A 26189-nucleotide genomic window follows, 5' to 3' on the forward strand; every position below is an offset into this window, starting at 1 on the left:
TTTGTCTGTTTGTTTAGGCTGAAGAAATTAATTAACATGCGCCCTTTGTCAAAATCTTTATAGATCACAGTTAACCAATCAGTGTTTATGCAAAAATGCGTAAAACAAATATTGCCTCCAAGTTTATTTAACTGTCCTTGCAGACGGTAGCCCAGTCTCTGGTCACGCTCAGTTGCGTTGCGTTTCATCCGGGTACTCACGGGGGAAAAAACAATAACAAAGGCAACAACCAGTCCGGGGAATTGCGTTAGATCAGTGCCCCTTTAAATGATGTGGGTGTTCTGTGACATCATGCTATTATCCCATGATGCAATGGCAAGGTCAAACAACAACAGAAAAGTATTGTCTATTTCAGTTCATTTTGTCAAAAAATATTTTTAGTACTGCTACTATCTCAATCCTAGGAGTCCATAACAATGATTCACAATTGATATATAAAATGTTGAAGCCATCTTGGTTTGGGGGCAATCAGAAATTTGGTTACACATAGATATACTACTGATTTTCAATCATGCTTCTCACACTTATTAACTGGCTATTAATGTTCTCATTAAAACAAATCTGATGTTTGGCCTCGTCACCTATGTCATGATGCCCAGTAAATGACCAAGTTTATCACCGTTCCCTTCCACCCAGAGATAACAAGGTTCGTTGATATTGGCAACTTGATCCATTTTAAGGTTTCTGATGAAAGCATTGAATTCCACATTATCAAAGACTGAATTATCTGGTTGGCATCTGGCACTGGTGGTCAGTCAGTTTTAGGTTTTGAACTGTGTGTTTAATTAATGTACCCTTCTCTACATCCTAGACATCTACATATCTATATCCTAGACATTTACAACTTCGGTGACACCAACAGCAAGGGGTATGATACTGATAAAATCAAGAAATCATAATCAGGACGAATCTGGAAATTGAACCAACAATTAACAGATCCTGGCACAACTAAGGGACACAACTCTGCACATGAAACTGTACAGCACTGGCTCATCTGTGTTCTTCTGTACAGTATATGGTAGTAGTTGAGTTGTCCTTTAGTCGCAACACATTTCATAACATTCAGAATGGTTTAAAATAATCTTGTCAAAACTAGGTAATGCTTGACCACCAGTACCTACAATGACTGTATGAGAAAACCTTTCCACATAAAGAATTGTAGAGAAGCTGTTCAATATTTGCATAGTCCAATCATAACTGAGGTAGTTTTTTGTGACTAGTACAATACTCCAGCAAATGGCCATTAGGACCCATTTTCATGAACATGCTGAGAAATATACAAATAAAAAAAAGAAATCGGACATGAAATCTTGCAAATAGTCAAACTAGCAAAATTGCATTAATAGTACTTTGCAATTTGCAATCTAATAAGTTGGTAATGACATAAAATATGCACTGTTGCATCATAAGCAAATATAATGATGAAATATTTCTATAAAACAATAACAGGAAACTAGTAAATATGTGTGAACTCTAAAAATATTAAATACATCATGAATCATTCAATAGTCATCTTTAAATCAAATCAATGTCACAGGTATTAATTGTATTGCTACATAAGAATATACATATACATTCTCAAAATCTATACAAATTTAATTTCCCAGGGCACAATATTGGAAATGTTTACAATTTATAATCAATTATTAGAGTCTGAAATAATGAAGCTAAAATATTTTGAATACAAAGTTGTGAAATATGGTATTTCAAGATAACTTCCACATTTCCAATATTGTGTCTTTCATTCAAGCTGTGAAAGCACCGGATTCAAATTGCCTAGTTCAGTAATGTTTACAAAGCCAGAATCATGAAACTAATATTTTACTGCCAAAGTATTGTCCGAAACTTTGATATTCGAACTTGAATTAGGAGGAATATCTGAAATTTGAAAATGGAATTTATTTCTATTTAATAACTATTAAAAAAAAATGGTTTGATTATTCTCATTGAATTTTCTCAAAAGACTAACATTAATTAGGTTCAATTTATTATGACTGATTCAAAACTGTATCACGAATTTTCAATCTACCGGGTTTTATAATAATCAACAGCAGTCATCAAACATAATAAACATTATACAACAACATCTGAGGGATTAAGGTTTTTCACGGGCATCAGCAGTTTTTCAGCTATACAATGATGGTTGAGACACCTCATAATCTTTTGATTTAGACTTTTGAGGAATTGGGTTGGTTTAAATAAACATGATTTCATCTGATTTACATAGTTAATGTTTTGTTAGGAGGAATGCTTCAATTGCCCAGGAGGATAAAAAATTGTTAACCAAAAGTTATTAACCGCTTAAAAGTATTTTTCGTTTAAAGTTTTACAACCACAACCCAGCCTGGCAAACACACAAAGACACTATTCCAACTGTAGGTGGTGAACACGTCTTAAATGTCACCTAGCCCTCTCAAATGTGACTATCAGGCATCCCAGACACCTTTGCCAAAAAAATAGGGGGGTGGGGTGGGGTGGTTTGGGGGTTGGTTGGTAGAATTTAACCTTGACTTACAACTAAAATTCGAGCTGTATGATGAAAAGTTGTGCAGACTGAGATATCGGGTTTGTTAATTGCCAAAGTACATACTCTATCTTTCCTGACATTCTCTGCACTGGAAGCAGCGATATGAGCAATATCAGTCCGTTCAAGTACTTAGCAGTTCAAATCTTGCTTCTAAATGAATGTCAGACTGGGTGGTGGACTTGATGTGGGTGATATGGCTGGATACCAAACTTCAGTGCAGACTTATGACAGGAATGCATCACTAGCTTTTCTCTTTGAGCGTACAAAATAAAATCTAAAGCACTGATTTCTCAGAAGTCAGTAGTGGCATAAAAATATAGGAATTATAGGGATAGAGTGTAAATTATTTGGAAATATAAAGGAAATTTAAAAATATAGGAAGTCATAGGAATCATAGAAATGCTGGGATGCCTGGACTATTACCACAGTGACTCCTTGCAGCCATGGCTGTATGGCTGTTGAATGAATCATGCTTTGGGTGTTAACTCACACCAAGCCAGCTAGCAAGCCAGACAGACATCCCCTCCAATAGCCTCTTCATCAACCACAGCCCAAGGTGTCACTTCCACTCATTCCATTGAACATTTGACACTAATTTCTTTATTTCACTGACATATGGGAAAAATTGTATAGCTATCTTCCCAATATCTGAACAAAACAACACCATGTCCCATGGCCTTGAATGTTCACAATCAAAATTTCATTTTAACTTGATTATGATTGATTTGAAAATAATTGGCAAAGGTATACTTCCTGAGTTTGATGTACATAAGAAATGACATATCATACTTATAACAAATCATTTTCGTGAAGAAAAATGCCCTACTTTGGTCATGGAACATGAAGGCAAAATGGAAAATAAATAAGGCAATTGAAATATGATAGAATGCCTAGCAACACCTTTGTACAAAGGAAAAGAAAATAAGCAAATTATCATTTCTAGTTTTAAAATATTCACTCTCCCCCTAGAATATGAATATTTATCTCACTTTTTAAATATTTAGGTATTTTTCATCATTTTGATAAATTCATTCAAACTACTTAAACTACTGTTAATCATTCCTTCATTCATACTGTTATGGAACATATTTTTGAACTGAATCATCTTTCAACATGCTTTACAATGATGGTGTAAGTGATCTGCGTATAGGTAATGGACAACCACTAGCATCTACATCCCTTGAGTACACAGTCTGCTAGACAAGGACAGCACGTACACCTTTACATAAACCCTGAGATAGTTTGAAACAATGAAACTTTCTCTGTACACACAAAAATCCATGTCACATTCCTTTGCCAGATTGTAGCACTTTTAAGCAAGATTTGTCACAATTTAAGAAGTGAAATTAATCAAACTGAAATATTAAAAACATACTAAACCCAGTAATCAAAGGGCAATTCTAAAAAGAGCTGACTCACCTCACAATGGTTTTTAAATATTTTTGGACTGATTTGGTGTCATAGTCAAATAAAACTCATCTTGAATCTTTTAACATCTTAATATCTTGTTTTTCCAAATATGCAAACAACATAAATGGTAACACAGTAGATTTGTTTGAAAACTTGAGTCAACTTATAAGAGGGACTGTTTTGCACATTAATATTCTCTCTGATTCTTTGTTTTACAGAAGTCGGGATCTTACTACAGTTGTGATCTAAACATAACCTTCATTTGATATGAATTTTGTATTTCATGTGTACAAGAAAAAAATTATTATTGGAAATATTTGCAATGTCTGAAGGTGGCCAGGGTTTATCTACTCAAGCTCAGGAGCCGATATTCAGTCCTAAGTCTACAACAATGGTCCTTCAATTTTTTTTTTAAATATGGGATTAAATAATCCCCCTGTTTATATAATATATTAACTATCATGGCTTAAAATTTTTCCAATTTGGCATAAATCGTGGCTGTATGTGTCAGCTTAAGTAAAAGGGTACTTTATAAATGATCCTATTTTTTGTGACTCCAACCAAAAAATAGTAATAAAATTGTAAATGAGGACAAAACACTTAGTAGTAATCAACCCTCCCAACTTTAACCCACCTCCTTTATCTAAACACAGAAGTAGGAGTTCAAATTTGTATGTTAAAAACATGTACATCTTCCAGAATTCAAAAGAGAATTTGAAGAAATATCTTGGTTACACTTTATAACAGAAACCAATGCCATGGCATATCATGACTTTGAGTCAAACAACTTTGTGGTAAAAAATAAAGAGCAATATTATTTTCAATGAACTTTAGAGCTTATCGCGATCTTTAACTTCAAAGTTCCTATAATCTTCATGTCAAACTAGCACAAAACTGGGTAAAACCAAAGCATATGGCATTGATACCGATAGTCACTGGTTTCCGAACCAGACACAAAAATAATCTCATGAAAACACATGACTTCCTCTCCAATTCTCATCACCAGGTATCATCTCATCACCAGCAGCAAATCACTCGAGTTATGTGTCATTGGAGTTACCTCCCTTGATATGACAGGCAACAATCTTATGTCTCTCCATAGTATATCACTCATTTGCTGTCATAACACTTTGGTTGTCCGTGTGCTGTTTGCATCCAGTAAGGAGTTGCTTCCCTTTGATTGGTGACAGTTCTCTCCTTTACTAATCGCTCACTTGAACACTTCTGGATGTAGCCAATGAAACCACTTTCCTATGTGATGGAAGAGTCATCTCCCTTCATTCCATTCTCCCAAGAGTTTCCTCCCTTTTGGTTGTATTACTTATTGTAGTCTTTCTTGGAAAGAAATGATCACATATTTAATGTTAAAGATGCTGTATGGCAATGTGACCTCTTTTAGAAAGAACTGGCCAATATGTATCACCAAATTGTCTGTAATTTAAACTAAGCATAAAGCCGTAGTCAAGGAATACACACATTCTCAGCTCTATCTAACATTTCTAATATCAATGGAGGCAATTCTCCTGGCATCTCTAGTCGTAAATGTAATACCCGTTCAGCACCTGAAAAAACAAACATGACAATTTAACACATAATGCATAAAAATCAGAGACATTAACATGCAATATATTTTTTCATGGAAGTGCCTTTATGTGCCAAAAGATGGTTATTTCTGAAGGAATGTTATACTTAAACAAATCACTTTATTATATATTTCCCCCTTCTAATCAATACAAAATAATTTGAATGTAAGCAGTAACATATCTGAACCAGTTAGAGACACCATGTATGAGGCAGTTACTAAATGGAAAATTTCATTTACTGGTAATGTTAATACTTACTCCGAGTTGATGAACACATGATATAAACAGTGTAATAGCATACCAGTATGACTATTAAATTCATTAACCCATAACATCTTAATGAATTTCATAAGTGATTATTAGTCCATTGTCCAAAGTCAAATACAAATGAATTTCACATAAAAAAAAACTGGAGAGATACCACTGGATTTCTCCATCAGGTACATTATGCCAATGATTGCATATATGCAAAGATATACCATAATTTTACTTTGTATATGGTTCACAGAATAGATATAATAGCTACAGAAAGTATGGAAACCATAACAATACATACCACTGCAGGATAGTTGCATCATATTTAATTAGATAAAAAAATCAATCAATGTGCATTCTACCTTATATAAAATATTCCAACACTGGCCATGTTTTTTTTTACATACTTGTTGAATTTATCTTAACAAAACATTTGTCACTCAAAATAAAAAATAAACTTAATTTTCCTAAAATCAACAAAGTGTTTGCCCATAGAAATCAGTATAAGCCAGGTTGAACATTTTCGACAGTGATCTGTTGGTGGATATTCAAGTGAGTGCCCCCACTAATACTAGCAACAGTTACAAAGATTTTATAAAACTCCACAAAAGATTCTGAAAATGCATGTTTGTCTGATATCCAATATTTATTCAGCTAGATATACAAGTTCAACTAAACATAATAATCATATTAGTATAATTTGTATACACAGGTATACACAAGAACATCTGTTTCTGGAGTATTGCCTCCCGATAAACCGGTATCATTAAAATATGACTTCAACATAATGATTTACATTTGAATTTGGTTCTTTTGGATGAATGAGGTTGTTTTGTTAGAAACATTAGTGAATGAAAGATAACCAAACCAAACAGAAACATCTGATAAAAGTACACACATAAGCAAAAACAAAGGCTATATATATACACAAGGTCTACATAAAGGTAAAAACATATTTTCTAAATCAACAACTATAACATATTTTTCTTAAAAATAAATCATAAACAAGCTGACTAATGTTTCAACACCGGTATATATAACACAAAGTTTGAATTTAACAGATGTTTACTTTGAAAATATGTGTCAAATTATGTTTGCGGTTAGATATTGTATAACAGGTTATCTGGTCTGTGGCTTAAAAATGTTTACTTGACACTTTGGCCCAAAGCAGTTGTTACCAGGAAGTAGGTCAGTAGCCAATGGATAAAGCATTCAACAGCACTCTCTTCAGTGAGTGAGAGAGGTCTAAAGCTATTTGGATATGTTTTAGTCATATCCCTGTATGTCAGTCTAGCCCAAAGTGATGCAGTTCAGCGACATTTATCCCTTTGGTAAAACTGGTGAATATGGTGCTGGCAAACCAACAAACATAATCTGGCCGAATATGGGATTCCCATATCATAGGTTTCTGGCAGGTCACTGTTCTGCAAACCCATTAACCTAGTTATGACGCTGAGAAAGCACGGATCATGCCTGGGCGAAATCTGGTAATCGAACCCGAGATAAGTGGATCCTCTACACAACATAGAGGTGCAAATCCTGAACTGTGATTGCAGCATATGCTTAGCCAGTTATAGTGATTATCCAATGACTGAGTATGGCTGGCTGAGTACTCATTGATTATTGGACTGTATCAAGTACCAACCAAACAAGATAAAGCTGCTGAATAACATCATTAGCATACTTTTTTAATTTTAAAGTTTGAAACTCACAAAGAGCTTTTGGCTTTTAAAAAATTATGCAAGAAGCTGAGATTCTTTCAAACACTGCTAAGATGTCTTTAACACATTGGCAGATTTGTATCCATATACATGTATTACCTTTAAAAAAGTATTGTTAGACTGATGAAAGATGAATTCTGAATCCTGGGCATGTTATTTGAAAATCTGCAAAATGCTTTAATTGATTGATCTTGAAAATTATTTACAATTCATACACTGTACAGAAAGCTTGAAATTAATAGTATTTAAACATGTTATTCATTTAACAGCCAGACAACACTGTTTGCAATGTACTAAAACTCAGCAGGTATGTTCACCGTAAGCAAATGGTTTTACTCTGAGCACTACACATAGCAAGTTAGCACTTAGAATTGTTTGAGCTTCGTAACACCTCTTGCAAAAACAATTGACTGATTTTCAGTGGCTTAAAGTATAAGATAGGAAAACCTGGAAGAATTATCTTTCTACCTACTACAATAAATATGAAAAATAACAAAAGATTTTAAGGCAAAGAGGTAAACAATACAAGCTGCTATTCTGCTACACATGCAGGAAAGGCCACACCTCAGTTCACTTTTGTTACAAAGGGAGATAACCCAAATGTGAATTACCTCCCCTTGACCATAAATTCAAGAATTTTACACTTATAAGAATGAATATGTTGGAGATTTTCATGTCAACATAATATGTTGCAGCAATGTCTGGGTCCATATCAAACATAAAATAACAATGTGCGTTGAAAATTCTTACAATCCTGTTTTGTTTTGTCTTAATATCATATTAGAATGCTTTACAGATGCAGGAAAACTTGAGTACAAAGAACATATACTGAGCTAATGAGTGAGTGAGTGAGTTGGGTTTAATGCTGCTTATAATAGTATTACAGTTATATCGCGGCGCGTCAGCTTAATGTGGGAGGAAAGCCCGAAGTGAAGCAGGTCTCAGACGTTTACCACTTCGGTGAAACCCACGATCACGGGTATGGTGGTGACAAACCTAGAAACATGATCTGGGTGAACTGGGATTCGAACCCACAATCATAGGTTTCTGGCGTGCCCAAGGGACGCAACTCTGCACAGCGAATCGCGGCGCCTTAGACGTCTGGGCCACTTGTGCCCCCTATACTGAGCTAAAACTTGCGGAACCAGTAGAATCAATGAAACTTGGAGTTCCAAATCATTTCCCCAATAAAACAAATTAAAGGCCCTGCAAACCCCTGCTGGAGTTAAAAGAGAAAGGAACATGGGTAGGTGCCTCCATGTCATGTAATTTATCAATGATAATAATAGTCACTATGTAACAGGCATAAATAATATAACATAGAATAACAAAGCTGAAAAAAGTTGGCGAGCACTAGAATTGTAATGTCACTTGGTGTTTGCTATCAGATTTCATTGTCTACAAAATGTAATTCTACTTCACCTAGTGGTGAACATACCTGCCTAATCGCAACAAGGTGATCACCAGTCAACAGGCAAACAAGTCAAGCAAAGCAGAAAAGCAGACAACTAACTGCAAAAGCTTGCATGATCAATATACAGTTCCTAATGCTGCGCACTGTGAGATAATGGCAATGTCTTTCTAAATGCTTCAAGGTGAGAAACAAACAAACAGTTCACAACATGAAAATAAACAGTATAAAATAAACCAAAAAGATTTAATAACAATCTTCAGGATTGAATTTCTTATCTGAAGAAAATTTTGGAATCAGGAACTTGAGATTCAATTCATGTTTAACTTCATGATTTCTCTCCCCTTGAATGAGAAGCAGAAGTAATGATCACTAAATCAACAGCCCTCTCCCTTTCTGGAGGCCCCGAACTCTGTCTCCACCAAATCTCGATCCTCAAACTCCACAGCAGCAACCTCCAGATCTTCCATTTCAAGATTGCAAAGGTCCAATAACATAACTTAGGTAAATTCTACGTATAATACTCAAAAGTGACCCAATTCTTTATATGGTAAATATGATCATTTTTACACGCATTAATTATACAGATAATAATATTCAATATTATACAGCAAAGAGCTTTTCCTGCCTCACAACCTTTGGCTACATTCAAATTTGCATGGAATCAGTCATAGCTCCAGCAATAATTTTGCTGAGAGGAGCATGATGGTCTGTGCTGGGGCCGACGTCATTCAAAACAAGCTGAGTTCCATTTACATCACTTCGGTATAACCCTGTTGGCATAATTCCATTACCATTGGTGTTATTATTGGTATTGTTCCGGCCTGGGTTGTAAGAATGTTTCATTGTCTCCAAGTCGGTGATATTGTTCCCTGCTTGCTGCCCTAACAAGTGACTGCTGCGTAAAATCTCATCAATCTGTGCCCTATTGAGGTTTTGCGTCAAACCAAACTGCTGAGTTTCCATATTTGGCACCATGGACTGCATCCCGTCAGATATAGAGTTATGAATGTTGGACATAATGTTTTCATCCACGCTCGATGACACGTTGTTGGAGGCGACTGGCGATGACATCATGGAGCTTATATATGACGACGATGAAAAGGAGATAGGAGACAGAGTTGGCGACAGACCAGTGAGGTAGTTGGGCATGTTGGGGGATGTGACGGAGGGGAAGGGCGGGGAGGGAGTGCCCATCGATCCCATTCCTCCCACTGATACTGTCTGATTCGGACTGAGCTGCCTGGGCGACATCCCCATCCCCAGGGGTGAGGGAATGGACGAATCTGGCAGCGGTCCCATTCGTGGGGACGGTAACCTTGACCCCATGAACTCAGGTGACCTTACGCTGCTGGGGTTCATGGCCATAAGGTTAATGTTTGTGTGTACAGTCCCTTGATACTGAGGCACATTTTGGCCTCCGACATTACTCCGCATGAATGTGGTAGATGAAGGTTTTCTACTGGAGCTGGGTTCATCATCTGAGAGGGGTTCTTTCTTGATAATGGGCTGGCTAGAGGCAGGTGCCTCCAGGAGAGAGAGGGCATTAGCCAAGTGGTCTAGCGCGAAACGAAGTGTCTGCTTTTCACCTAGAGCACAGGAAGATGGAGAAAATGAGGGCGGGAAGCGATAGCCAGACATTTATGTGCAAAGCGAGCAAACCAAATGTCTCTTGCACATCTAACTTTAGTAAAGAACTTGATAAATTTCGGTGTTAATGTCCAATGCAATATTAACTGTTTTAACCCCACAACATATTTCAATCAGTATAATTAGTGTCCAAGATGTATATCCAAGTTCAAAGCACCTATTGGTTGGTGGTGAAATTTTTTCAACCATTTACTAACACTATTCACAGTCTTTAAAAGACCGGTAAGAAATGTTTTCATTCTTAATTATCATGAATACATTTTTACTAATCCTGTTTACACTTACTAATACTGTGTACGTTCTTACCAGCCCTGTCTACGAGCCCACTAATCCTGCTTATTATCCTACTAATCCTGTATATTCTTGTACTAATCCTTTGTACACTCTAACTAAACCTGTGTACACTCGTACTAATACTGCTTACACTCTTACTAATCCTGTGTACGCTCTTACTAATCCCGTGTACACTCCTACTAATCCTGTGTGTGTAAGCTCTTACTAATCCTGTGTACACTCTTACTAATCCTGAGTACACTCATACTAATCCTATGTACACTCTTATTTATCCTGTGTACGCTCATATTAATCCTGTGTACATTATTATTAATCCTGTGTACATTATTAATAATCCTTAGTACGCTCTTACTAACACTGCTTACACTCTTACTAATACTGTGTCCGCTCTTACTAATCCCGTGTACACTCCTACTAATCCTGTGTGTGTAAGCTCTTACTAATCCTATGTACATTCTTACTAATCCTGAGTACACTCATACTAATGCTATGTACACTCTTATTTATCCTGTGTACGCTCATATTAATCATGTGTACATTATTATTAATCCTGTGTACATTATTATTGATCCTTAGTACGCTCTAACTAACACTGCTTACACTCTTACTAATACTGTGTCCGCTCTTACTAATCCTGTGTACACTCCTTCTGATCCTGTGTAAGCTCTTACTAATCCCGTGTCCACTCTTACTAATCCTGTGTCCACTCTTACTTATCCTGTGTCCACTCTTACTTATCCTGTGTCCGCTCTTACTAATCCTGTGTACACTCCTACTGATCCTGTATACACTCTTACTAATACTGTGTCCGCTCTTACTAATCCTGTGTACACTCCTACTGATCCTGTGTAAGCTCTTACTAATCCCGTGTCCACTCTTACTAATCCTGTTTCCACTCTTACTTATCCTGTGTCCACTCTTACTTATCCTGTGTCCGCTCTTACTAATCCTGTGTACACTCCTACTGATCCTGTGTAAGCTCTTACTAATCCCGTGTCCACTCTTAATAATCCTGTGTCCACTCTTACTTATCCCGTGTCCACTCTTACTTATCCTGTGTACACTCTTTCTAATCCTGTGTACACTCTTGCTAATCCTGTGTACACTCCTGCTAATCCTGTGTACACTCGTACTAATCCTGCTTACAATCTTACTTATCCTGTTTATGCTCTTACTTATCCTATTTACAATTGTACTAATCCTGTGTACACTCTTACTAATCCTGTATACACTCTTACTTATCATGTGTCGTAAAAGGCAACTAACGGGATCGGATGGTCAGACTCGCTGACTTAGTTGATACATGGCATTGATCCCAATTGCATGGATCGATGCTCATGATGTCAATCACTGGTATGTCTGGTCCAGACTCGATTATTGTACAGACCGCCGTCATATAGCTAGAATATTGCTGAGTGCGGTGTTAAACAACAAAAAAACAAAACAAACTTGTACTAATCCTGTTAACGCTCTTACTAATCCTGTTTACACTCCTACTAATCCTGTGTAAGCTCTTTCTAATCCTGTGTACATTCTTACTAATCCTGAGCACTCATACTAATCCTGTGTCCACTCTTATTAATTCTGTGTCCACGCTTACTTATCCTGTGTCAACTCTTACTAGTCCTGTGTACACTCTGATTTATCCTATGGACACTCGTACTAATCCTGTGTACACTCTTGCTAATCCTGTGTACACTCTTACTAATCCTGTGTACACTCTTACTAATCATGTGTACACTCTTGCTAATCCTGTGTACACTCCTGCTAATCCTGTGTACACTCCAACTAAACCTGTGTACACTCTTACTAATCCTGTTTACAATCATACTAATCTTGTTTACACTCATACTTATCCTAGTTACACTCATACTTATTCTGTGTTTGCTCTTACTAATCCTGTTTACACTCATACTAATCATGTGTCCACTTTCTATTAATCCTGTTTACACCCTTACTAATCCTGTTTACACTCCTACTAATCCTGTATACACTCTTACTAATCCTGTTTACACACCTTTACTAATCTTATATAAACTCTTACTAATTCTGTATACACTCTTACTAATCCTGTTTATACTCTTACTCCTCCTTTACAGCAGTTCTGATGATATTGTCCACAATTAGAGACCTTCAGTTATAATGAGTTTCCCTGGATTAGGATTGGCACAATTCCTTACATTCAGCACAGACCAGCATGGACATATGAATAAGCAGGGGACACTAATTACACTGATGTACGTAAGTTTGAAATGCATAGCATCAAATGTTATTTTCTCTTTTTTTTTCAAACTATTTTAATACCTTAAGAGAAGTGCTCAGCCGAAAGATATTCTTAAATACTAAAGTTAGATGTGCATGTGATGATATATATGACTGCAAAACCGAAATGAGCAAATGAAAATGGATTGGCAAGAAATCTACATACACAAGCAAATCCAGCAACCAAATATACTAGCAAATCAAGCTGAAACCTCAATCAGCTACATTCACCAATAATGTGCAAACAATATGCAAGACTAAAATTAGCACTAAAAACTGCAAAGCATAAATATGGGGATTTTTAATATGCAATATTACAAGCATTGATTTACTGGATATTCAGGAAAGATCTAAAATTTTGCATTGAAGAAACAAAACTGCCAAAGAAATGTTACTATGGACACTTTCTGGCGACTGTCTTTCCTTTAGATATATTTGAAAATGTCAGGTTTAAAGAGCATTACAAAAATGTAAAAAACACTCTAAAGATAATCTTTTATGAACGAACCTGTCAATAATACTGTTCATATATCATAGGAGGAAATAATAATCCACAACTCCACACCTCCAACTCTCCTATCTCCTGTGATATCCAATAAATCAGGTTATGGTCAAGCCCCAGCGTACAATGAAGGATAAGGTGTATACAGAGGGAAGGAGAAGAGGTCTTACCTTTAACACTTATACTTCGGAGATCAGTTAGCTTCATGAGGAGTTTGGCGAATATATGCGGCTGTTCCTGCCTCCGAGAGCGAGTGTAATGCTTCAATGCCTCCAGTAATGGCTCTTGCATCTGCTCAATTTTCTCTGTATCTTGTAACCCTGAGCGATCTGAAGATTAGGAAAAAACTTGTAGTGTCAAATCTGAGCAGTATTTCTTATATCCATCTGACATATAAACTTTTCAGAATCTAGGGTCTTACCAAACTCACTGTGGATAGCTTCATTAGCTTCATGTGGGAGGAAATCCCAAATAATGCAGGTCTTAGACATTCCCTACTCCCCCTCACCCACTGTGTCACATTTGTTCCTCCATAAGGTAAGAAAGGTGAGGTGAAAAGGGTTTTAACATTGCGTTAAATATTATGGCACTTAAATAATATGGCTGTTTGTACTAATCTGGACTTAAAGGGTTTTCTGGTGTTAGCCCACTGAGATACCAAACCGCCTTTTAACAAGAATACTCAGAGGCATTATACTGACCAGTCCTTGTTTCATCCCCTTAATGCCGAAGACCAGGGAGAGTAAAAGCAAGTACCATCTTTAAACATCTTTTGGTTTGATGCAGCTCTTAAGCAGATTCTCAATCCACTACATAATGGAGGCGGTACTGTGAGGTAATTAAGTATTTATATCAAGGGAAAATTTTTGATTAGAATCAGTGGATACTGGCACAACTAGGGGAAGGAACTCTGCACAATCCACTGCAGTGCCTTAGACTGCTTGGCCACCTGCATAGCCTAAATACTCTGAAGTGTGTTTTATGGCTTATCTCACTTCATATGTAAAATACTTGTATTTTATTGGTTAATGACATTTTCTCATACATTTCCATGGACTACAACTGAAAAAATATACCCCATTATTATTGAAACAGATCCTGTAATATATGCAATTCCAGTTTTCAAATTGTAGTAAATGATAAACATGGCAGTGAGATACATTTGCGGTAGGATATCTCTCGGGAATACAGTTTGACATACACAGCCACATAGTGGGTACTTATACTGTACATAAATTATGCCACTGGTAATAATTCAGAAATTAGCACCAGCAAATATGGATAAACAAACTGTCACATAACATTGCAAATCAGTTTTAAGTGTGAATTCAGAATTTGTTTCAATACTGAACTTACGTTTTAATCTTTATAAAGAATCAAATTGTTGTCTTACCTCCGCTGATCAAGCATATGGCTGACAGGATTGCAAACTCTGTTTCATCTGTGCTCATAGCTTTAAGTGAAGCAGCAAAGCTGAAGATAGTCCCTGTGAGATTGCCAAACCCTCCTTGCTGTAGCTGATCCTTGTTTAACGTCACCCCATTCATGAACACCATGGAGTCGAGGGCTGCATCATAACGTGCGCTCAGTCGCAATATCTAAAATAGATAGAAAAACCTCAAATCTCTGTATTTCTAATGACTTAATAGCTAAGGAACCAAACATGTAAGGGTCCAGTGAAACAGAACATTTAGAACTCCATAGCAACCATCACAAAATGGCATAAATGTCCATATGGTTTGCAAGGCTTATCCTGGGTTTGATTCTATACAAAGGTACAATGTGTGAAGCCTTTCACTGGCGTCCATTCCGTTGTGATATTGCTAAAAGTCACATAAAACCCTACTAACTCACTCACACCAGTAGTACAATAATACACATCGAGATACAATGATACGCAGCGATCCATGTCACTGAGATACAATGATACACAATGATCCACATAATCAGGATACAATGATACACAATGATCCATGTCACTGAGATACAATGATACACAGTGATCCATGTCACTGAGATACAATGATACATAATGATCCACATCATCAGGATACAATGATACACAGTGATCCATGTCACTGAGATACAATGATAAACAATGATTCACATCATCAGAATACAATGATACGAAATGATCCATGTCACTGAGATACAATGATACATAATGATCCATGTCATAAGGATACAATGATCCATGTCATCAGGATACAATGATACACAATGATCCATGTCATCAGGATACAATGATACAATGATCCATGTCATCAGGATACAATGATACACAATGATCCATGTCTATAGGATACAATGATACAATGATCCATGTCATCAGGATACAATGATACAATGATCCATGTCTATAGGATACAATGATACAATGATCCATGTCATCAGGATACAATGATACAATGATCCATGTCATCAGGATACATTGATACAAATGATCCATGTCATCAGGATACAATGATACACAATGATCCATGTCATCAGGATACAATGATACAATGATCCATGTCATCAGGATACAATGATACCTAGTGATACAGTGTTTCAGGTTGGACAGTAAACACCAAATCCTCAATCTTACAACAAGCAGGGAGTACTGGGCACTCTTCTTTAGATGGTAAACAGAGCTTAATAATGGATCTAAATCCTTAAAGCCTACATTAATTGTGGACATCCACACATATATATAATGACATTTCACCATAACCACGATACATTAATGCGACATATGCTTATCCTGATGAAGTCAGTGGGACCAGTACTGTCAAGATCAACAGGGTTCCACTGCATATGGAACAAAATAAGTTGTCCGCCTGTACATCGACCCATGTCACCCATGGGACTGGTGGACAACACATTTATGTTACCGCACACCTAACTATATTGAAGGTATGTCTTATGCAAGCATCCTTTGGTCCAAATCGGTCAGAATACCACAATTAGGCAATTCCAGAATTTGTTCATTTTCAACATTCATCGAATCACACTACAGAAAACAACTTGGAGTCCCCTTAGATCTATTTCATTCAGAAAATATTGTATATATTGTAAGAATGGTGTCTTACATCATTCAAGGTATAACATCTTGGTTGGTATGATGCAAATGTAATGCCAACAGTTCAGCAATTTGAGTGGGAACATAAGAAATGTACCTTACATGTTACATTGGAAATAATAGAATGGGTCCGACATTCACGTGTAAGGTAAGATAAAAATGTATCATAATACCAGGCTGAAGGTGCAGAGATGTATGCAGGTGAAGGAAGACTCACCATAATTTCTAAACATGCTGCCTTTAGTAATGTAATTTGATCCGACTGTGAAAGTGTTGAGAAGCCAGGGAGTTTCTTGGCAAAGTCCACAATTTTCACAATACCATCTGAGGATAATTCACTAATTCTCTCCCATAATATAACACTGTCCTCCTCTTCACGTGGTTTCAAGGATGGCTGAAAGAAGAAAACCAAATGTGAATGGTAATAACAAATATTGCAACAGCTATCCAACTGTTCTTGTAACTGTGCACAGAACTACTAGAAACTACATATATCCATCTTCCATATCCATTTGCCTGACCCAGACTCAAATTATATACCAACTTCCTGAGGCAAGGAAGTTAACTGACTATAAAAGTCTTGTATTCACCCTTGTCAAACTAGGCAGGAATTATAGATTTATAACTTGACTGGACCAACGAGTCTATGCATATTCGAATCAATGTGTAACGAAATTGACTCTCAGTTTGTAAAACTGCCATGCAGATTTCGGTCAATTGCAAGATTTGCAGAGCATGTGTACCGTCAACTGGGCATTGACAGACATTTTCCAAACCTTTTCATGTTTTTTAATCAAGGTGCTCACGTGATTTGATTTACTTTGCAAGGTAAGACCCGTTTTATTACAATACAGATTTTGACTATTGATCAGACTGGATGCCGCTATTCTGTTTGAAGCAAATGCAAGTGATATGAAAGGTGGAATCTGATTGGTCAACAGTAGGGACATAAAAGGGACTTAGAAGGTACATAACTTGTAATAGCCACAGGTGGCCTCAACTGAGCTCAGAAATTCCAGCCTAGTTCGGCAAGGGTGGAAATTGAAACTTTCTCAGTCAGTTAATTCCCTTGCCTCGGGAAGATGACATATAACATGCATAAGGGCTGCCTTCTCCAACGTTGCCAGCCAAGTCAGTTCAGAAAGTTACGAGAAAGGATCTAACTTCCACTGCATTTCAAGACATATGATTTTCAGGGTAAAAATTGAATTGAATATGAATTATTCACATGTTTTGAATCATTCAAGTCTGCTTACCGATTCCGGACTATCCTCCATGTCCGATATGAATGTTGCTCTGTGAGCGTCCAGAATATCCTGTATAAGATTCTGGTCATCGCCGGTCAAGTCCTCATTGGGACTGCTGGTGCACTCTGGTTTGACTTTGCGCTTCTTGTTCCGATCATTGCGAACAGCTGAAGAAAGATAAACAAAATGTCATACATAGTTGTGATATTTTACACGACTGTGAAGTAGGGAGAGTGACAGTCCTTTCAGATAACTTCCTTTTTACATTTCTGCATTTTTTCTTGAAATAAGATACAGCCCCATCTTACTTGTATCTGTTAAGTATTAGTAAAATCTAAATATTTTTTACATTTGTATACTTATCCTGCATTACTCCGTATTGCATTTACTGCTATGTTTGACAGCGAGACGAACTGTGTGAGATCCAGCTGCTGAAGAAAGTTGTCCCAACCAGCCCAGGAGGCAGCGCCCTCTCACAGTCGGCACGTGACCCGGAAGTCATGACGTCACACAAAAAGACATAACTGCTTTAAACATAACATCTGAAACTTCGTGGGGAGGTAGCGTAGCGAAAGGGAGGGCACTTAGACTTCGTAATGCAGGATAAGTATACAAATGTAAAAAATATTTAGATTTTACTAAATTTTTTAACTTATCCTGCATTACTCCGTATTGCATCTTTATCAGACGGCTTGGCTGGTGGGCATACCTGCAGATGTGAACCATATTAAACCCTCGTCAAGGTCCGATGAATCCGCACCGCATACAAGTGATGACCGGAACATCTACGACCATTCCTGTCTTCAGGAAACAAGAGTCGATGCAAAAACGAAACGCCCGAATAGGTAACCGACATACAATGAGGCGTGTAGCCAAAATATATAACTTACCGAAGAGCGAAAGCGAAACGCAGTAGAACCCTCTAATCTGAGGTGATAAACACCAGAGAGTTCGACGGGCCCCGCTCGGGGAATCGAAGAATCAGCGGCGTCGGCGGCAAAATCTACGACCAATCCCAAGAGCGAATGCGAAACGCAGGAGAGCCCTCTAGGCTGGAGGCAAGGAACACCGGTGAGGTCGACGGGCACCGCTCAGGTACCAGAGAAGCAGCGGCGTTGGCGTCGGCGCCGGTGTCCACATCTACTACCATTCCTGTCGTCAGGAAACGAGAGTTGATGCAAAAAGTAAAACCCGGATAGGTGACAGCAATAGAATGAGTCGGGTAACCCAAAACTAAAACTGACCTAAGAGCGAATGCGGAACGCAAGAGAGCCGTCTCGTCTGGGGTGATAAACACCAGAGAGGTCGACGGGCCCCGCTCAGGGTATCGGAGAATCAGTGGCGTCGGAGATAGATGACCTGTTGGGCTACAACCAGGGACCAAAACTGTGAACACTGGCGACAACTTTCAAGGCTACATCACTGAAGTAGTGGTTGGTGAAGGCGGTGTCCGATCGCCACGAACAGGCTTCCCTGAACGACGGGATGGAACAGTATACCGTGAAGAACCAGTGTAAATACGATCGCCCTGATCTCATTTTATTTCAGGTAATAGCCTTTGGGGGGAGGGTCCAATCCGGCGGCTCATACGCTTTAAGGATGACCGCCCGGAGCCACAGGGAAAAGTATTCCGGCTGACCAACGACAGCGACGAAGGGGAGACCGGCAGAAAAAGGTGTTTCCTAGACTTGCGGCAGTCTTTAGGTCGTAGAATAACCTTCAGTGCCCTTACTGGGCATAATGACGCACATCCTCATCCTCGGCACCCACACTGGACGAGGGGGGAGGGGACAAGGAATGATCTATCAGGCTGTCCTGGGAGTTGAGTCTTTACGCTGACGTCCCAGTACGGTCCATGATGAACGGCGCCCTGGGTACCGCATTCGAACCGGGCATGGGAGACGTCGAGGGCGTGCTGTACATGGACTCGAGCGGCAGTAGTCAAAACCAGTAGAAACACCCGTCTTCTACTTAAGGTCGTAGAAGGAAGACGAGGGGAGTGGTTCGAAGGGCGTTGAAGACCACATTCAGATCCAACGCAGGCGGTCCGAACTTGGTATTCAGGTCTTCAAGACTGAACGAGCGCAGCCAGGCCCGTAGGTCGGGAATTTTCGTCTTTCTCCGATCGTCCGGGATGGCCAGAACGGAGTAGATGGCGACCAGGTATGTGGGGGTGGTAAGCCCTTCAACCGACGGGTGCTACACAAGTACAGAAGGAACTGATCCAGAATCTGCGGTGACGCTGTCATCGGATCCTGGTGTTTGTCAGAACAAAATGCCTGGAACAAGCATCATTTATCAGCATACAGTCCCCCTGTAGATGGACGGTGGGCTGAAGCAATAGCCTTGGTCGCTCTAGCCGAATAGCCCTTGGCTTTCTGCATGTGTGTCAGGCGTGCAGACGATAACATGCGGGTATGAGGGTGTGGCAACAGACCGTGTGGTTGGACCACACAGGAAGTTCCAGGGGTTTGTCTCTGGCTATGTTTCGGAGGTCGATAACCCAACTTCTGGCTGACCAATAAGGCGAGACCAAAGTCAATGGCAGGGGTCGAGTGGCCTGGATCTCTGAAGAACCGTGGGAGGGAGAACCGGAGTCGGAAAAGCGTACGCGCGTAATCCTTCTCAGGAACGATGGAAGGCTTTGACTGCCACAGCGGTCGTATCCGGCACAGGTGGAATGGAAGACGACTGCTGGCCACATTCAGATATGAGGCAAACAGATCTAGGGTTGGGGTGTCGACCGTTTGACATAGTCTGGCCCGAGGCGCCGGAGAGCGTGAGGCGTCGGAGAGCTTGAGGCGCCTGGAACGCCTAAGATGGTGATTCTCGGGGGCGCCGGTCGAGTTTGTAGCGCCGGGAGAGGGGCGAGAACTCTGGGTCCGCAAACACCACACTACGGTGACGTCGTCAGTGGACACGATCAACAGGGCGTGACCGAGAATGCACTGTCAGCAAGTGCCGTCCTGGATAAGCATTTATCTCGAGGCTGTTGCTGTGCCTATGGTGTTGATCTCTGGATCACAGCAGGTCACAATGTGGGCTGGCGTGGGCCACTAGCCACTGACAAGGTGGCAGGGGAGGTAGTCAGCAACAGGGGTCTGCGATTGCGTACCGTCGGTACGATTCGGAAAAAGGTGTGATCGCCTGCGAGCCAACCTCAAGTAGACGAAGTAAACTAGCTTCACAATCGACCGCCGGGGCATCGACGTAACCGGGTAGTAGGAAGTCGAGGCAATATGGCCATTGCACGAAGTAATGAGATCGTTTTCATCCCTGAAGCGGCGTATAAGTACTCCTGTTCTTATATCGAGGTGACGATGGAGGACGACAACACGATACGAGGCAGGTATGCAACAGGGGTCAGTGGGACGGCCGAGGGACTTTAAGTATCAAATCGACACTGTGTCCGGTAGTCAAGGCGGAAGATAGGAAGGTGTCGTAGTCGAAAAGATCAAACCGGACGAAGGAAGGCGATCTTTTCCATCCCTTGAACGCCTATAGGCGCTATCGTTCTTATAGCGAAGGGTTGATGAAACAAGGTTCCTCGTGACAGCCGTGTTGGTAGAGGAGGTCTATTGTTTCCAACATCCGTGCATGGATGGACTGCGACAGGCGCCTGGTTGAGTGGTATCACCAAGCGTACAGGTAGACATGGAAACCAATCTGTAGAAATACATGGCCCCCTTGCCATGGTAAGTTGACCTAAATCCGGTCGGAGTTGTTGACAGTCCGAGTACTTGACACGTGACATGTAAATCACTCTGCGCAGTAGCCGAGAAAACCGCCTTGGAGTCGGAACTGAGGTGCAAACTCCACACACAGACAATCCTCAATGAACTGTGTGAGAGACGATCAAGTGGTGTACCCGAGTTTTGCGATAAAACACGGAACCCCATGGGCGTCGTGTAAAACCCGGGGAGCGCCGAGGAAGAGTCTCTCTCAGGAACGCTGGCGCTAGGGTAGGGTAGAACAGTGTTGATGTCTGCGATGTCGACGAAGTAAACTCTTTGTAAGTGGATGTCGTCATCGAATCTGATACAGACGCTGTTCACATGACGCTCTGTTTCGATGGAAACCCGCAGGTCATCTCTCCGGAATCATAGCGCTTTAAACGACGGGATTATGGATAACGTCTCAGTGGGCAAGTTGAATCAGACCAACTGTCTATTGGTTGAAATGATTCCACCCAGGAAGTAGTACGATAGTCACGATCCCGAAGACCGACGGGAGAGTAGCGACAGGAGCGGCGACAGTTGTTTCACCATGCTTCTCCGTGTGACGAGTTATGAGACGGCAGCAAGAGAAGAGGGCAGTGGCGCCGGGGAGGCGATTGCCGATGGTGCCCCTTAAGCCGCAGTAGAAGATCGGATGGTCGGCTCGTTGATCTGAGCTTGATAAAGCTTGTTGATCTGAAGCTTGTTGAGCGCCGAAGACATCAGAGGATGCGGAGGCGCCGGAGCGCGGAGACATCAGAGGCGCCGAGACATCAGCGGCGCCGAGTCATCAGAGGCGCCGGTGGCACCGAGTCATCGGAGGCGCCGGGAGCGCCGAGTCATCAACTTGTCATGAACAAGTCATGAAGCTTGTTGAGCGCCGAGACATCAGCGGCGCCGAGTCATCGGAAGCGCCGGAGGCACCGAGTCATCAGAGGCGCCGTGTCATCAGAGGCGCCGAGTCATCAGAGGCGCCGAGACATCAGAGGCGCCGAGTCATCAGAGGCGCCGAGACATCGGAGGCACCGTGTCATCAGAGGCGCCGAGACATCGGTGGCGCCGTGTCATCAGAGGCGCCGAGACATCGGAGGCACCGTGTCATCAGAGGCGCCGAGACATCGGAGGCGCCGCGTCATCAGAAGCGCCGGAGGCGCCGGGAGCGCCGTGTCATCAGAGGCGCCGGAGGCGCCGCGTCATCAGAGGCGCCGAGAGCGCCGAGAGCGCCGGGAGCGCCGGGAGCGCCGGGAGCGCCGGGAGCGCCGTGTCATCAGAGGCGCCGCGTCATCAGAGGCGCCGGAGGCGCCGGGAGCGCAGGGAGCGCCGGAGTCGCCGTGTCATCAGAGGCGCCGGAGGCGCCGCGTCATCAGAGGCGCCGGAGGCGCCGTGTCATCAGAGGCGCCGGGGGCGCCGGGGGCGCCGGAGACATCAGCGTTGACGGTGTTGGAGACCGTGAACGGTCGTATGTCGTGCCAGGGGAGGCAGACTCTACGTTGGGAGCGCTGGAGCCGCGAGTGGAGTAGGAGACCGTGAACGGTCGTATGTCGTGCCATGGGAGGCAGACTCTACGTTGGGAGCCGCCGTGAAGCTCCGCTGAGCGCTGCTGCCGTCAACGTAGGTGGGGGTCGACGAGCACGTTGAGCGAGGTGTGTCCTGGATACTCGCATGAGCTGAAGGATCACAGCGACGAATGACTGCAACATCGGCACTGCCTTGTGAAAGTACAGGGCGTCGTACAATCACGGCAGAAAGGGGCGGCCCCGGCCAGATTTGTTCCTGCGGCAACAAGTGCAGCGAGGCAGAAAATCTGGAATTTAAGCAAAACATAACTATGTGGCAAAGCCACAAAGTGCGGGAAGCATAATGTGTGGCCAATCACAAAGTATGGGAAGCATAAAGTAACTCAAAAACAGTATATTTTATTAAAGTTTATGAGATAAACAAGTACGCTAAAAGGGAGCGAAAAGGCAAAGCCTTAAGCAAACACGTAACCATGTGGCAAAACCACAGAGTACGGGAGACATAATGTAACTCATAAACTTCGTATTATATTGAAGTTTATGAGAAGAAACAATTACGCTTAGAGGTAGCGAAAAGGCAAGGCTTTAAGCACACCAAAACAACATACATAAATGTAATGTATTACCCAAGCCAAAGAGAGAATTCAAAACGCAGATCACGACATTACGTGGCCACGTGGTGAATGGCCAAAATGGCAGGAAAGAAAACAAAATGGCGGGAACAACATTGCGCCCGTAAATTACTGTGACGTGAGCCACAGACGAGCGATAAACGTTACAATTTACGAATGGGAAGACCCTAAGGTCACGGCCCATAACAGGTAACAATGTAGCAGCATATAATGAATGTAGAAACACGCAAAATATAAAAAACAAATAATAAGCTTTAATTTCCACAAGGGATACAAAGTACGTCCGTCCGTGGAGGTGACAAAGCAGTTATGTCTTTTTGTGTGACGTCATGACTTCCGGGTCACGTGCCGACTGTGAGAGGGCGCTGCCTCCTGGGCTGGTTGGGACAACTTTCTTCAGCAGCTGGATCTCACACAGTTCGTCTCGCTGTCAAACATAGCAGTAAATGCAATACGGAGTAATGCAGGATAAGTTAAAAAATTTACTTATTCAAATGTGCCACATTCACCAAGCTGCAAATGGGTACCAGGCAAGAAGAGAATTGAATGGGTTCTGTGAATGCAAGCTTTCTACTAATGATCAGCTTGAGTGAATACTCTTTATGGAGACGAGAATGAAATGTGCACACACACTCATCCACTAACCAGGGCAACAACATCTGTCATGCAGTAGCTGTGGGTTATTTCTGATGGTCAACCATTCAAACACTGTCATTTCGTACCCCTGTAGTTATGAGATATTGTTGGCCGTGATGATGTGCAAACATTGACAACAATTTGAGCCACCATTACGGGAGACCAATACCTTTGTTGGTGAAAGAAATATTGGGTGGTGCCGGCACACGTGTTGTGAGATTGCTTGTTCCTCCTCCATATTTCTAGCATATGACAATTATTATTCGTCTAAGATTAGCTGTACCAGGAAGATCTTAATTTATTTAATTATAGATAAAACAAATATAAAAATACACTTATTTACGTTTTGTCTCAAAATACCGTCCCATTTAGATTGTATCGTAATTTGCATTGTAGGTCTGTATCAAAGTTTACCAGTAATACCATGCAGTCCCATTTAGATGTCATCTTAACCATCCAATCTACAGTTTATTCACTGAGGCAAGTGCATCACTGGGCCACTTTTTAGGGCTGGGACGGCTAAATCGGGTACCCGAGTCGGGTGGGTACTGAGTAGGACCCGAGCACTACCCGGACCCGTGGTTAGTCATGTGATATATTGTTTAATGACAAATATTATCTATAACTCTATGGTTGCACTACAAGTCACTAATGTTCGCATTTCTTTCTGACAATGCACCCATTCCTTCTGATTTTTCATATGGTTGAATAAGGATATAACTTAATTCACCTTCAGTGTATGAATGACCAGATTGTTTAATACGTGTAACTAAATATGTTTTGCCAGGGCTATGCTAAAAATGTTCCCAATCGGACATTTTGAGACATCTCCTGAAACCTACAGTGGGCACCCGGGTAGGGTCGGGTAATAGGGGGTTGGGTACCCGGCTATTAAATTTTGACTCGTCCCAGCCCTACCACTTTCTACCCTAACTTGTTCACAGTGGAATCCCCCAGGGCATCGGGTCTTGAAAACATTGCAGCACTTCCAAGTACCTTCCCAAGTGGGACCTTTCACTAATGGATTTCACAATCTGGTGCCAGGTTAGTGATCACACAGAAGTTAATATACCTTCTTTTGACATTCCTGCAGCAAAACATTTCTGCAAACGACAGTACTGGCATCTGTTGCGGGTCACCTTGTTGATCGGGCAGTTCTTGTCCTTGTGACAAGTATATTGCATATTCTTTTGGACACTGCGACGAAAGAAGCCCTGAAAAAGAATGGGAGTACTTTAACTTGCAGAACTACCAATAGACTAACTTCTAGTCTCTTAATTGAAAATATTTTACAGAAAAAAAACACTTGTTAAATCATCTTAATAAAATATAATAAAAAGGAGCCCAGAACTCTCTTCCTTTTTGAAAGTGCAGTAATCTAGACTCACCAACAATAATAGACTTGCATGGGCTGCATTGGATAAACTATCAAGTTAATAATCTTTACAATTCATGACAGTATTACCCAGGCATCACACTCTCGGAGCAATATTTCACCTAAACAGCCAGTAGTATGGAGATACAGATATAAATGTTTCAAAGAAATGCCCCAAATGGCTTTAACAGCAGTTGTAATGTCTGATCAGAAGCGAGAGGTGGAGGCTAGCTTGGAAATCCAAATCAAATATTCCGTATTCATTAATTTTTTTAAAACTAAAACATATCATCGGCTGAACCAATCTTCAGCAGAAACTAAAAGATGGTCCTGGATATCACATGGTCATAATGTTTCCATTTCCTGCATACATTTCCACTCAAGAACAGT

General features: G+C 40.8%; 1 protein-coding gene across 6 annotated transcripts in view; it reads right to left on the reverse strand.

The window, feature by feature from the left end:
• Positions 1-269: 269 nt before the first annotated feature.
• Positions 270-26189, reverse strand: part of LOC124149866 (retinoic acid receptor gamma-like) — a 103923-nt gene continuing 78003 nt past the window's right edge. For 5 of the 6 annotated variants that reach the window (XM_046521694.2, XM_046521693.2, XM_046521692.2 and 2 more), the window contains 6 exons: positions 25497-25638; positions 17933-18090; positions 16894-17070; positions 15009-15213; positions 13786-13944; positions 8483-10496 (listed from right to left, as the gene is read on the reverse strand). In XM_046521694.2, the coding sequence (XP_046377650.1) occupies positions 9556-10496; positions 13786-13944; positions 15009-15213; positions 16894-17070; positions 17933-18090; positions 25497-25638 (1782 nt within the window). In that variant the 3' untranslated portion in view covers positions 8483-9555. Of the gene's footprint in view, positions 5500-8482; positions 10497-13785; positions 13945-15008; positions 15214-16893; positions 17071-17932; positions 18091-25496; positions 25639-26189 lie in introns of those variants that run through there. The other variant, XM_046521695.2, reaches the window with a different exon arrangement.

Source organism: Haliotis rufescens, unplaced genomic scaffold (assembly GCF_023055435.1).
Source record: "Haliotis rufescens isolate VD_foot unplaced genomic scaffold, xgHalRufe1.0.p SCAF_4, whole genome shotgun sequence".
Classification (NCBI taxonomy): domain Eukaryota; kingdom Metazoa; phylum Mollusca; class Gastropoda; order Lepetellida; family Haliotidae; genus Haliotis; species Haliotis rufescens.